The sequence below is a fragment of the Centruroides vittatus genome, unplaced genomic scaffold (genome assembly GCF_030686945.1).
Source record: "Centruroides vittatus isolate TY-2023 unplaced genomic scaffold, ASM3068694v2 contig_1035, whole genome shotgun sequence".
Lineage (NCBI taxonomy): Eukaryota > Metazoa > Arthropoda > Arachnida > Scorpiones > Buthidae > Centruroides > Centruroides vittatus.
The window spans coordinates 1,173,227-1,188,660 of NW_027120673.1; the positions used below are offsets into that span (position 1 = coordinate 1,173,227).

The 15,434-nt window shown below is 35.6% G+C and overlaps 1 protein-coding gene and 1 long non-coding RNA gene across 2 annotated transcripts; both read right to left on the bottom strand.

Moving 5' to 3' along the window:
• Positions 1–2,887: 2,887 nt before the first annotated feature.
• On the bottom strand, positions 2,888–3,185 carry LOC136968918 (uncharacterized). The gene is made up of 2 exons (XR_010879727.1): positions 3,103–3,185; positions 2,888–3,003 (listed from the first exon to the last, which is right to left on the bottom strand). It is a non-coding gene; the product is annotated as an uncharacterized lncRNA (long non-coding RNA).
• A 209-nt stretch (positions 3,186–3,394) lies between these two features.
• LOC136969055 (uncharacterized) lies at positions 3,395–4,169 on the bottom strand. The gene is made up of 3 exons (XM_067263141.1): positions 3,762–4,169; positions 3,594–3,672; positions 3,395–3,498 (listed from the first exon to the last, which is right to left on the bottom strand). The coding sequence occupies exons 1-3, from the start codon at positions 4,167–4,169 to the stop codon at positions 3,395–3,397; spliced, it is 591 nt and encodes a 196-aa protein (XP_067119242.1).
• Positions 4,170–15,434: the final 11,265 nt, after the last annotated feature.

Genomic DNA, 15,434 nt, shown 5'->3' on the forward strand with positions numbered 1-15,434 from the left:
GGAAAAACCCAGGGACCGATCGTACGTGGGTGGTGGCGGCAGAGGCAAAGATGACAAGTGTCTTACAAGTGACGTTTATTTTAACATCAAAGCAAACTTACAAAGTACAATACGAGTTGCGATCTAGATCGTCTGCGGCAGAAGGATCGGATGACGGCGATCGGGGAGTGCTATCGGAGTCGTCGTTGAAGCCCCGGGGCAGTCAGGCAGAAGAGTCCGAGGGGTCGATGACGGACGTCGGTGAAAGAGTAGGTGGTTTGTTTGGAGTCCCGTCGTTCACTTCCTAGTAGAAAGCTCCGTCGTCTCCCCCTCCGACCTTGATTCGGGGGGGTTTTTATACGATTTTCCCTCGAATCTTCCCCTCTTGATTGGTCTTGGGTCCCTTTCTCCTTTTCTCGATTGGTCAGTCTACTGTTTCTAAGCAAGATGAAAACCAAGTTTGGCCGGGGACAGCGCCCGGGCGTTGACAGCTATTCACATAATTTACACTGTTTGCCCTCCTCTCGCGGACATCTGGCTGAACCGATCAGCCAAACGTTCTGCGGCCGCCCCCCTTTCGAGAAGATCCCGGGCTCATATGGTCTAACAGGTGTCCTTGACCATATGTCTCTCTTCTTTCTCCCCTTTTTGTTAATTGTTTACATCTCGACTCTTGTATACGAGCACCGCGACATCCCCTTCGTCGTTTATTACCGCGTTGTGTTTGTTTTAGAATAAATGCTTTACATCGGTCCGGTTTGTAGCCCGATGCGCGTTCTCGCTCCGATTGACTTTCCGAAATTTCCCGATGTAGCGATCTTGTAAACAATCGAATTCCCGGCGCGATTTTAGGATCTTCACAACATATACGAGAGCTTATCACACCGGTAAACAGAGTTAGTTTACAAAATCTGATACCAGATGTGGAAATTTTAGGGGCAGGAAGCCCAGATTAACTATGCACGAACTTCAGGGGCCCTATTCTGGTCATCGTCTCTCGTCTCTCGTCTTTCCCAAGCCGGTCGCTGATTGGCTAATCATTTGTTTACGTCTCGAGAGATCGTCGCGTCTCTCTAAACGCGATTCTGGACAACTTTTTCTCTCTTCGCTTCTCTCTTTTATCAGAGACGAGCGGATAGCTGTCTTTCAGCCGGTCTTTCGTCTTTCGCCTCGATTTCGTTATATCCAATATGGACGACTCCATGCTACTCGTGCTATACGATCGTATCACAAAACGTTCCCTATCTCGAGAAAGAGTATTTCGCGATAGAGATAACGCTTTTGATTTAGATGATGATGAATTTCGTTCAAGATTTCGTCTAATGAAAGAAGCTACCGCGTGGCTGTGCAACGAATTGCGGAATGATTTAGTCCGGAGAAAGTCACGGACCGTAATTCCACCAGAAGTTTAGTTATTGATAACCTTACAATTTTTTGCTTCTGGTGGATTTCAAAGAAATGTCGGTGATCACTGCCAACTTAAAGTTGCCCAGTCGACAGTGTCCCGAATTATGCCATCTGTAGTCAACAGTATCATCCGCCGATTGGGACACAAAATTTCTTTTCCTAGGAGTAGAGAACAACAATTGGATGTGTCCTCTGGATTTTTTATCATCAGTCAAATGCCAGGAGTTGTGGGTGAGTAAATTGTTTTTATTTGATCATTAGAATATAATATAGTATGTAATTACTTTTATTTTTTTAAATAGCTGTTACAATTTATAATTTTAAAATTAGTGTATAAAATGATAAAGTTTCTTATTTAATTATATGATGATTTTTACTATTTCTTTACTTATTGCAGGAGCTATTGATTGCACTCATATTGCAATCAAGGCACCTCCAGCCTCCAAATATAATGAAGAATCATTTATCAATAGAAAAGGATTTCATTCTATTAATGTTCAAGTTGTAAGTATTTATACAAATTAACCATCTAACTATAAATAAAATTAATGTCTTTAATAAAGTGGTATCTTTAAATTTCTATGTCAAATCACTCATTTCACTATCAATATCACTTGAATACAAGATATAAACAACTATTATTCAATTGTAATAAGACTAAAATTATGCTTTTAGGTGTGTGATTCTCAGTTGAGAATTTTGAATATTAACCCATTGTATCCGGGGCGCATGCATGATGCTTTTATCTGGCGAAATTCTACTCTGCAGGAAAACTTTGAAGATGGAGTAATAGGAAGAGGATTATGGTTGCTTGGTAAGCATATATTTCACAGACATATTGTCTTTTGAAATATTTCGGTGTCATGTAATTCCAAACTAAAACAAAAATGTAAAGACATTATTTTCTTATTAATTTGGTATGAAAAAGTAAATACCATTCTCTAAATTATGTTTACAGGAGACAGTGCTTATCCTTTAGAAACATGGCTGCTTACACCTGTAGGTAATCCATCAGCAGCTGCAGAATTAAATTACAATGCAGCTCACAGAAAAGCCAGAAACACCATTGAAAGATGTTTTGGTGTTTTAAAGCAGAGGTATGAGAAATTCTCACATTTTTCTTACTAACAATTTACTAATTTTACAAAATTATATATTAAAATTCTTATTTTTAATTATTAGATTCAGATGCCTTGACTTGAAGTCAGCTGGAGGATTACAATATGTTCCAGAAAAATCAGCAAAAATAGTGATGGCTTGTGCTATTTTACATAACATTTGTGTAGCATTTAACATTCCTTCAGAAGAAATCTGTGGAAATGATGATGATGATGATAGCATAAATAAAATGGAACATTCTGCAAATCAGAATGCTGTAAATGTCAGGCAACAGTTAATATTACAGAGATTCTGTTAAAATAAACACGAATGAAAAAAGTGAATTAATTTTGTTTCCAGACTTTATTCTTTAGAGACTAAATAAATAAGTAAACACACTAAGTTATTATTTAGAAATATTTATTTATTATTTATTTCATTTCTAAGTACATTATAAAATAAAAAAAGAGACAGACAAAATTGTTTAAATTGGCTAGCAGTACGAACACATCACGCAAACTGAAAAAAGAAGACACGCATGTAAATATAAAAATATTGTTTACTCAATAAATTTTTTAAAAAGTATTAAAATGTTAAACAATTATATAAAATAAATACCCTTTGCAGAGTTTGCAAGATTTCTTTGAGAATATTTTTCTCTTCCATTATATTATTTTGTCGTCTTATTAGTTCATTATTTTCTGCTAGGTTTTCATCTATAGATGAAAGCCTACATAAAAAAAATGTATATATATATATATATACACATAAATGACTAGATACTTTTAATGAAACTAGACAAAGCATTTAATCAAAGAGAAATGTTTTAATATTTTTATCTAACTATATTAATATTTTAATCAATGAAGTCAACTTCAAAGTAAAATAAATTCCAAAAAGATTATAAGGTTTACCTTGTTAATAATGAATTTTGATTAGATGCAGATTGCTCTATAAATGAAGTTACAGTATCTTCATTTGAAGATCGGTGACGACGACGACGACATCCAGAATCTGGCATTACAACGGGAAGATTAAAACATTTAATTTTAAAACTAAATAAACTTGAAGTCAAGAAATATAATTACTTGACATAATAAATAACTTACTTGCAGATTCAAGATCTTCCCTCTCAACTATTTCACGATGTGGTTCCACATCATTTCCTTCGGAAACTATATTCTGTATCTACGATATATAAATATAAATATATATATATATATAGACTATATTTAATATATAAAAAATGAATTTATAAATAAAAAGGTATTACTTACATTATGTAAAGGTTCAACGGAACTTGTAGTGCAAGCTCCAAGCTCGTATAAATTTTCTTCTTCCAATCCAAATTCTTCGTTCCCAATTAATGACACCTTTTCTTCAAGATCTGTTAATGGTGGAGTACTTCTTTTCCCTCCACCTGTTCTAAGTATATCTTTCCTTAAAGCAGCCGCTTTACTTTTCGTTGGGGAACGCCACTGACTCCATCTTTTTTTTAATTGTTCCACTTCGATCAGTGGACCATCAGCTAGACAGTTCACTTTATCCCTAATTTCTTGCCATCCATCTCGTAAAGTATTTTTGGAAATATTTCCGTCCAATTTTCCTTTAGCTAAATATGGACGCTTTTGCAACTCGGTTACCAACATTTCCATTTGTTCCGATGATAACATAAGTCGAGACATCTTGATTACCTCGTGCCGTACCACGTGCTCTATATTTTCGTATTCTGCACTTTCGAAAATTGTACAATTTCATTGGTTAAAATTCTATACCGCGTTGCGCGCGCAGATAACCCGAACATGTATAATCAACCGAATAGAATCGTGACGTCAACGACAAAGACGAGATCGTTACGAACGACCAGAATCGCCACTTTGTATGAGAGACGAATTTCGTCTCTCGCTTTGACGTCATTCGTCGGTGAAAGAAGAGACGAGAGATAAGTGACCAGAATACGGCCCCAGGTCTGAAATGGATGTTACGTTACTTCGATTCAAAATTTTCCCCTGAACAGAATTAGATAGATGAGCGACACGACTCTATTGCTAACAGGAAACGTATGATGTACAGGAGCCCAACTACCACTAAAAGAATTGAGAACATTGAAACCGAAAAGTTGCGGCCTAGCATTGTGACGATGTCACAATAAATAATCGCTCGTTAGAATTAATTTGGTTTATTTGGTTACGGCAACGCGACAGGTGAGCGATCAGCTGGGGGATGCATCCTATGAAGACTTTTATGGGAAAGTGCAGTCGTTTATATATTATTACTATTATCTTATTAAAATTAACTATTTTTTACTATACGATAAGTCAGGCATGTCAAACACGCGGCCCACCAACACCTGCGGCCCGCCGAGACTTTAAAAAAATTTTTAAATGTCAAGCTTAAATATCAAACTTCGAGCGTCAAGCTCGAAGTTGGAAAGTTTGAACTGTTTTGAACTGCACGATTCCCGCCCTTTTTGTGTTTGTCCGTTCCGTATTTCGTCCAACCAATTCAAATTGGTCGACGCTAGGAAAGACGGTTGGATAACGGCCGCGGCTTTGAATTTACGAACGATGATTGGCCGGCGAACATCGTACGAGAGCGTACGTCGTGGAAGACTGCTACGTGCTGATTTGTCCATCAGCGATTGCTACAATCCATATAAAAGGAAAGTTTTGGCGCAAAAGTCAAGTGTTTGCTGGATCGTCAAGGCGGACGTTTGTGCGCTCTGCCGTAAGGTGTTTCGTCTGCTATTGCCGTGACGAGTGACTGTATCCGAACTATACGTCGCAAGGTGTCTTTTCGACGGATCTGTACAGGAATAGTGACTTTCGGAACTTTGACTGTTTGTGTGAACCTACTTTGTAAACGTCGTAATTTTTGTGATTTGTAAATTATATTCGAGCAGGTGGACTTAATAATCGTCAATTTGCTTCATTTCTGGAAGATATTGAATGTGAATACACCGATCTACCATATTATACGGAAGTTCGTTGGCTTTCGAGTCATAAAGTGCTAAAACGATTCTTCAAATTGCTGGACGAAATCATAATTTTCTTGGAAACAAAAAATTATGAATGCGCTGAATTGAAAGATGGGCAAAGGATAAAGGTCCTGGCTTTCTCAGTTGATATTACGAGTCATCTTAATCAACTTAATTTTAAGCTTCGAGGCAAAAATCGTGTTGTGACAACGCTATTTGATAATATTAACGCTTTCAAACAAAAATGATTTCTTTGGCGGAAACAATAGGAAGCTTTGAAAGCTGCCAATATCTATTGCTTAAATCACCTAAATTAAAATTTACAGAATTCGATCGAAGATTTTCTAATTTTAAAAGCTGTGAATTACAATTTCGTCTTTTTACTTCACCTCTATCTATCGATATTGAAACCGTTGATGAAAACTTACAAATGGAATTAATTAACTTAAAATCCAATGTGATAATTTGCTGAAGCAAAAATATATGGAAGTTGGAATTCCAGATTTTTATACATTTTTATCTGTAGATCGGTTTCCTAAAATGTTATCGTTTGTTACCCGTATACTGGCTATGTTCGGAAGCACTTATTTATGCCAGCAACTATTTTCTTTAATAAAAAATAACAAAAATTCAGAAAGGTCGAGGTTAACCGATCAACATTTATCATCAATTTTAAAAATTGCATCGGCTGAATATATTCAACCAAATTTTGATGACTCGCTTTGTGAAGAACGTTGTCAAATATCTTCTAAAAAGTAATATTAAACTGTGATTTTGTTTATTTCTTATTATAACTTTTGTTTTTTATTAAAAAATATAAAATATTTTTAAGTTTAAAAAATAATATGAAATATAAAATGTCTACGAGGTCTGTTCAAAAAATACGCGGACTGACGTCATAAAACAAAATGTACTGTACTTTATGTAGAAGTTACATGTCTGTGTTCCCTTCAAAGTACTCTCCTTCCCAACGCGCACACTTATCCTAACGGTGTTTCCACTTGTTGAAACAGTCCTGGTACGCTTCTTTCGTAATGTCCTTCAACGCCTTCGTCGCATTTGCCTTAATCTCGGGAATCCTCTCAAATCTTCCTTTCAAGGGCCTTTTGAGTTTGGGAACAAGAAAAAGTCACAAGGAGCAAGATCAAGTGAGTGGGGGTGGGGGAAGAACAGTGATCGAGTGTTTGGCCAAAAACTCACGAGTTCTGAGGGCCGAATGGGCTGGAGCATTGTCGTGATGGAGAAACCAGTTGCCACTCCTTCACATTTCTGGCCTTTTGCGACGGATGGCGTCCCTCAGACGTTTTAGAACATCAATGTAGTAAGTCTGGTTCACTGTAGAGCCTTGGGGAGGTACTCGTGATGAACAACACCCTTAACATCAAAGAAAGCAGTCAGCATCACCTTGACATTGGATCGAACTTGACGAGCTTTTTTGAGTCTGGGGGACGTTTCACCCACCCACTGGGACGATTGGACCTTCGTTTCAATGTCACTGGGACGATTAGACCTTCATTTTCAAGTTTAACACAAATTTCACAGCAAGTCGTTGCTCCTTCTTGTCATTCATTCTGAAATCCGACAAACGAAAAAATCGCATTTCACTAAAAACCGCGTAGCTAATCAACAAATAAAGATATCTGTAATCGGGAAATGGCTTTATCACCAGGAGATCTGTACAAACCTAGCGACACCAATCGGATTCCCCTGGAACCAACTGGAGCCGCGCAATTCAAACAGTCCGCGTATTTTTTGAACAGACCTCGTATGTACAGTACGTATAATATACAATATATTGAGTCTAATAAATACATAATATAATCATTCTGAAAATCGTATTTTATTAATTTTTTGAACATTGAAAACATGCGGCCCCGACTTATACAAAATAGATCCTGTGGCCCGTAATATCGTATGAGTTTGACATGCCTGCGATAAGTGCTCATTGTTAATGAAAAAGTATTAAAAACTTATGATAGTAATTCAATTTTTGTGGGACCTTGGCACTTGGGAATCCAGGGCTTAAGTCGTATTACTCCCTGTGAAGATCCGCCCGTGTTTGTAATTGGTAGTAATTAATGAATATAATGACGAAGTAACGCATGATGTAATTGTTGTGACGTCCCGAATTAACAATTATTTCGATTGTTTGACTTGACTTTTGTTGGATAATATCTATATCTTATATATAAAATTCTCGTGTCACAATGTTAGTTACCTTACTCCTCCGAAACGGCTTTACCGATTTTTACCAAATTTTATATGCATATTCAGTAGGTCTGAGAATCGGCTACTATCTATTTTTCATACCCCTACACCATTTCCCCCCTTTCAAAAATATATTTATATATGGATTAAGGCTTTTATGTCCAACAGATGGCGCTAACTTCCGACGACCTAAGTTTGCTTTTCTGTCAGGCATTCTGCTTTTCTGTGAGAATGGACTGAAGCAGATCATTTTCTATCTTCTATCTATATAAATAAAATATAACGTTCGTTTGTTCCTACCGATTCCTTTGAAATTTTGACACAACGTTGCATTCGAATACGCACGTGTTTTTATATAATATACATGTCGAAATTCCCCCAGTGGGGGAAGATGGACGGGATTAAGGCTTACCGTGAAGAACTCAGCTTCTATTATACTATTTTACATGCGGTTTTTTGCGTTTTTAATTGCGTTTTAATAGGTTACGTCAACAGAATATACACTAAAAAGGGATTTTTCGATATTCACCAGCGAGAAAAGTGACGGGATTAAGGCTTACTGTGAAGAACTCGGCTTTTATTATACTATTTTAGATGCGTTTTTGATTGCGTTTTAATAGGGTACGTCAAGAGAATGTACACTAAGAAGGGATTTTTTGAAATTCCCCCCACGGGGGAAGTGTTATACATTTATAATAGATACATTTTGAGCCACAACAACGCGTGGCCGGGTCAGCTAGTTTTTGTATAGATTTCGATGAGAAAGATCTCCGAAAGGTAAATAATTTTCATTATTGATGTATTGAGAGTATATTAATTATATTTAAATAAAATCTTTGCATATTAATGGCACTCTTAGCGTTTAAAAGTCCAAACTATCGTGCAGGGCGGTGTAGGGCAAAAGAACGGACCTGTTAGTTTCCGTTCCTGAATTTTAAAGTATGAGGAGCTTGTAAAAAGGCTCACAAAGCAGAAATAATAAAAAAAATAAACCATAAACATATCAGGAAAAGTCTTTAGAGAAATCTGGTCCACAACTACAGGAAAGAAAGATATGTTGCTTCAATAGAATATAAACGATTTGACGTCTATAAGCCTACCTACTTTATATTTTATAAATTTATAAGACCTATTTTACAAAAAATTGTAATTGAAACATTTGTAATTTGTAGTATTTAATTAATTTATAGGCTATGTCATGCGCGATGTAATTGATGTGACGACAGTAATTGTTTCGAATTCTTCTATTTGTTTATTGTTGAACACCATCTTAAGACGGAGATTTCTCCAGAAATTTTGCTCTTTTCTGGTTCCCTTTTGACACTTTTTGAAAGGATTTGGTGAGAAAATTTTCGTTTTAATTCAAATTGTATTATAATTATTTAGTACTATAAATAGATTTATTAGAAATAGACTACATTTCAAATAGTATTGTAAATCGGAAAGTTATTTGGTATGAACTTATAATATGGTAATTTTGTATTATGTCAATAGTATCTAAATTCTCAATGCGATAACATTATAATTAATATACAGTAAGTGAAAGTTTAACTCTTCTCTGCTCATACATTAACCGACGAGTACATTGTAAATTTTTTCGAATATTTTAATCATTTAATCTCCATTAGCTTTAAATTTCAACTTTTGTTTTTTTATAACATAAAAAAAACATTTCGTTTAGAATTTTTAAAATAAACAGTCACATGCCTGAATTTATGTCGAATTCCTCCGACATTCACTGCTTATAATTTTCAACCTTTTGTTAATACTTGTAGCGATAATGTAATTGTAAGTTTTTAGAATTCATTTTAAATACTGTACTTTATTAATTTAATTCCACTTTGTTCAACATCGATTTTTTCAATTTTAACACTTGTTTTCTATCAGGTAAAAATGCCATTAAGTTTTAAATAATTTTACATATACTAAGAGCATACCGGCATTTATTTCGAACTAGCTGTTACTCGCGGCTTTGCCCGCGAGGATTTTGCAATTTGATAGAAATAGACCTCAGTTCAGCCCCAAATATCTATATATAAAATTACTTGCGTTACACATACCCCTTATTACTGAGAATCTTCTAATGCAATCGAACGTTTTCAATTTGATCAATTTTCTAGAACGTTTGCAATCGTTCTATAATCGAACAAATATGTAGTAACAAATTCGAATTTACAACGGTTCGAACATTTGGTTAAAAAGTCGTAATACGTAAATATTGTACGTTTGGAAATTAAGTTATTACCACCAGAAACAAAAAATCGCATCTAAAATAGTAAAGTAGAAGCCGTTCTTCAGGTTAAGCCTTAATGCTCTCCCACTCCTTCCACGGGGAAATTTCGAAAAATCCCTTCTTAGTGTGCGTTTTCATGACGTACCCTAACTGTGTACCAAATTTCACCTCTTTAGGTTCAGCGGTTTGCTCTGGGCGATGATGAATCAGTGACTCAGTCAATCAGGACAAGTAATTTTATATATTTAGATAAATCCAAAGTCCATTGCTTTTCAATTTCAATCCTCCTCTACATAAGCGACGAGAAAATTGTAGATTTTTACTTTCCAGGCTGTTATAACAAAGGGAAAGTATGATGATCCGGCAAAAAATGACCCCCCGCTTTTTACATTTTTGAACTTATAACATCTTGAAACGTCGCGAAAAAATGCAAAAATATTCGGGGGTGATCTCTGTACGTACGAATGTTAGCGGAGCCCACGAGTAGCCAAGCGGTCTTCGTATCCTGAATACTGAGAGTTCGGTCGTGGGTTTGCGCCTCGCTCGGACGGGCTGGCTACGTAAAGTTTTCCGGATTTTCTCCACGTCTGTAACGCCTAAATAAGAGCCCTTAAAAAACCTTCCGGAAGACATCCTCCTAGGCAGATCGCCCAAGTGTTGCGTTGCCAAAACTTTACAAACATACGAATATTAGTGTGTGGGGGGCATGATTTTGTTTACCCTCTTTGAAGATTAATAGCTTCTGTTTTTTAGTCGGAAATTTCTGAAATTTTGCAGGCAGGTTTTTTTTTTAGAGTGATTGATGATATTAATTTTTGATGGTTAAAGGTCGAGATAATAGAGAGCCGCGTCTATCTCCAGTAGGGTCGGACTTAATGACGATTTTATTCGTTATTAGCATTTACAATTTTTTTAAATAAAAAACTTATCCCTACCCTCAAAATTAAAATTTTTTCCGTTTTATAATAATTAAAACTATAAAAAATTGTAATAAAACATGATAACAGATGGCGCCACCAAAATTTTAAATGATTCCGGGAAAGATGAGCAACTCCTTGCTGGTTTATTTAAATAGCAATCTCTCGTTATTTTATTTATTTTTTTAAATTATAGTTGAAAAATAACAGGTTATTAAATAACAATCCATAAATAGAATAAATGTCATATTAAAACCTTACATTCGTAACAAAAATTCATAACAATTGATTTGTTTCATATATTGTTGTATTGTTGTTATTGTTGATTTGTATTGTTACAAATAACAAAACATTTGCATTTGTTGTATACAACTTTATTGTTCATTTCAGATATTATCGACAAACTTAAAAGTAAGACCTTTTAAAAATTTTATAAATTTGTTCTATATTTATCCGCTATTTCTATAAATGTTTCTTTTAGTTCTCAAATAACGATTATACTTAAAATAATCTAATGTAACTTTTTATTTATATTGGGTAGGTCCGCAGTGCCCTACGGATAATAAAAGGGCTATTCTTTTACTTTCAAATGTTTAAAATTATTTTTATGTAATGCCCAATATTTTATTAATAATATTCAGAACGAAGAAAAGCTAACCAAACACTGAAATAAATTACCGTATTTTACGGACTATAAGACGCTACGGACTATAAGACGCACCTGAATTTTGGAGGCAATTTTTTGAAGAAAAAAGTGCGTCTTATAGTCCGTAAAATACGGTAGTAAATCGTATAAAAAATGATAATAATATATGATATAATACCAGTTAACTGTATATATTAGTAGAGAGAAAGACAGTAAATTTTTGTATGATGATATACAGTAGGTTGTACTTCAAGTATAATGTACAGGGGCAAGCCACTAATTTCAGGGGGAAAGCATACATTTTACAGGACGTGGTGGGATGGCGAACGGCCTCGTTGTCTCTACAAAATGCCACAAGAGTCCTGCGACGGTAACACAACGTGGCGAGATCATGCCGCCACTAAAATAAGCATGAAACCCATTGGACGTAAGTGAAAGTATTGATACTTTCAGGTAAGAGCATTATTTGCAGGTGACGGTGTTACTATCAGGACGTGGTGGGATGGCGAACGACCTCGCTGTCTCTACAAAATGCCACAAGAGTCCTGCGACGTAACACAACGTGGCGAAATCATGCCCCCACTAAAATAAGCATGTAATGCCATCGACTCCATACATTTGTGGTAAGAGTCAAAGGTAAGTTCGTTATTTTCAAGCACTTCATTGCAGGGTTGGCATGATTTTAAAAAAATGTTTTAAAACATTTAAAACATGGTTTTTTTTGGGGGGGAAATAAAACACTGGGATCTACGAGTAGTAAAATATAAAAATAAATCAGAAAAACTTCAGTGTAAGACTCAAGAATGTATAGAATGTTTTATTTAATATAAAATACAGCATTTTAAAATGTTTCTTTATGAAATGGCATTTTTAAGATTTGCATGTACAAAACCAAAACAGGATTGACAACAGTGGCTTCTTCAGCTTGAAGAATTTCTTATTTTCAGAAATGTATAACGCTCAGTAGTGTTGTTTACGTGAATGAAAACTTTAACCTCTTTAATGTTGGTATCTTGAACCAGTAAGTTTAAAATATGAGCAGAGCATCCATAAGTGACAATATCTAAATTTTCTGACATTGCTAATGTTTCTCTCATTTTTTTCATATTGCTTGCATTGTCACTTACCATGCTTCTTACTTTATAGCTATACTTTTGATTGCATTTTTTTATTGCTGCAGTTGCAATAATTTCTAAGTGGTTTGATGTGTGCCTTTCTGTGCCTGTATCAACTGAGTCAATCAAATGAACTGTTCTATTAGGATCAGTCATACAGACACGAAACACTGGTTCATTATGGATATTACTCCACCCATCAATAGCCATACGGACTGTAGTATCCTTTAACTCATCAACTGATTCATTCTCAATGGAATTGTGTACAGTGTCCAGCAAGGGTCCCCCAATTTCCTTTCTGTGTGGAGGATCATATCCAGGTCGCAACATCTGACAAAATTTTATAAATTTGGGGTGTTCTACACGAGTAAATGCTGAATTGGTGGTATATATAAATTTTGTGCATTGGAAATCCAATTGCATTTTTTGATTAGTTGACGTTTTCACAATAAATGAATCAATGCATTCCAATTTTACTTTGCTTTGGGATGCAGTGCCAATGTCACTAGTGGAGCCGGAAGTGGTGGCGGAGTGCTTCCCACTCGTCTCAGACTCAGGTTCCTGACTTTCTGGCTCCTGCTAATCTAAATATGCGGCCTGCTCCATCAGTCTGTGTTTAGCACCCCTTCCGCTAGCATCTTAGTGTCGCTTGTGATCACATATTTTTCCAAACTTGTGTTCACACACACATTACTTATAAACATCAACCACCATAACCGTGTTTATATAATAAACACGCCAAACGATATGCCAAATTCTTGGGTCAGATTTCAAATTAAATTTTAGAAATGTCTGAATTAAAAATTAACTATTTATAATTATTAAATTTAATACGAGATGAAAACATAACTGCCTACCTCTAGTCAAATTAATTAAAGCCTTTACGTAACCCAAGAATTTGGCATATCGGTTGGAGTGTTTATCAAACACATTAACTGAATTTTTTTTTGTTTCTGCAAATCGAATTCTCATTCCAGGATGGTTCATTCCGCGCTAGAAGCAATGATGATGATTCTATATTCTATAAGTGTATATTATATAATTTTTTTTGAATAAACGTTATACATAAAACATTTGAGCATTTTTTCGCGTGGAACGCATTATCGTATTTTACATTAATTTCTATAGAAAAAATTGTTTCGCTTAACGAGTGTTTCGCATTACGAGTAAGACTCTGGAGCGAATTGTGTTCGTTAAGCGAAGTTCCACTGTATAGTTATATTAATGGAGGTGATATTTAACGAGCAATTATTTATTGCGACATCGTCACAACGTTCACTCTTTACCCTAAGATAAACAGTGAAGTTCCTGATAGAAGGATTAGCCTGTCTTGATCATTCCACCTCGATCGGTCCAACTCAAGTTCGTCTTGGCTTGATACCTTTCATTGTTTGCTTCTCACTAATCCCCCCAATCATAGCTAATCCCTTCCGCGGATGCGCCATTTTGCCAACAATAAGTACCCTAGGAGTCTTCACCATCTCTCAGTCTTCGTCATGTCATCCTTCAGATCGACTTTTTGTCAAGATCATCTCAGGTAATTTCCGAATTATTGCGGGGTGGTGTTATCTTTCCACAATACTTAGGAACGGCCTCTCCAGCGATAATTCGCGTGCGTAGGCTTCACCACTCAGTATTCGCGTTTGTACAGTAATACGGCAATACTTGATTGCAAGATACTACCCGAAATAAAAAGGTAATCGAGAACCCGCAAACTTCACGCCATCCAGGAATTAAATAGCTCAAAATTCTTCAGGATTAAGCTTAGTTCATACTGAGCGGATAGCGAAAGCGAATGAGAAAAGCGAAAAGCGATTTTTATTCGTTTAGCGAAATTGACTCATACAACCAAACGCGAAAAGCCATTGCGAATTTTAAGCAACCAATCATTTGCAAGTGAGAGAAAGCGTCATCTCGAAAAACAAAATGGCTGCTCCCGATATTCTTTTGCTAAACGTGCTTGTTTATTTATTGAGAAAAAAGATACGTCAAAAAGAAAACGATGCCGGGTGAGAGGAATATTAAAAATCCGTAATTACAATATTTGCTGTATTGCGTGAGAAAGTTTCTGTAGCAATCGTGAAAACAAGAACCACGTGACAACAGGAATACGATTGGTGGCGAAATTTTTTCTGTAGCGAAAAAGCTCGACAGTTTCGAACTTCGACACGATTCACGAAATGGTAAAATTCGCCGGAAACGACGTCATGTCTGACGTATTTTTCGCTTTCGCCAGGAATCGCGCTGTGTGAACTACGTTTTACGGTCAAATTGTTCTTATGTCTAAAACAAATTTCGCGCGAATTCTGAGTTCTCTTGTCGGTTATGGAATGGTGTTTAAGCCAGTCTTTAACCAGTAATAAATAAATAAAATTTTTAATAAATAATTAATATGGATTTATTTCAATCGAGTATCATTCAGTTTTCGCGCCAATTCTGACGTTCCATCACCACTCATCATGAAGTTTCGTCGATGTCGATAACGTTAAAATAACGGCGTTTTTCGCTGTTGTTTGCAATTTTACGATTAGTGCTTCAAAAATGCATCCAAAACGTAATAGTAAATTTATCAGTGGAAATAAATACAAGAAAAGTAGTTCTGTGGAAACTACACTGATTATAAAAATACGGTAAGTGCGTTAGGTGAAAAAAACAACGTTTGAAACATCCAAATACCAAGCAGTAGCGAGGGGGTAAAAGAGTGTAACGTATTCAATTAAAATGTATCACTAACATCTTTTTGGCTGCTGAAATTTGTTTTTAACCTATTAAATAGTCATCTCCATGCTAATTTTTCTTGAAACATCTTTACCATTAAATAACGTTCCAAAATAAAGGAAAAAAGAACAAGAAT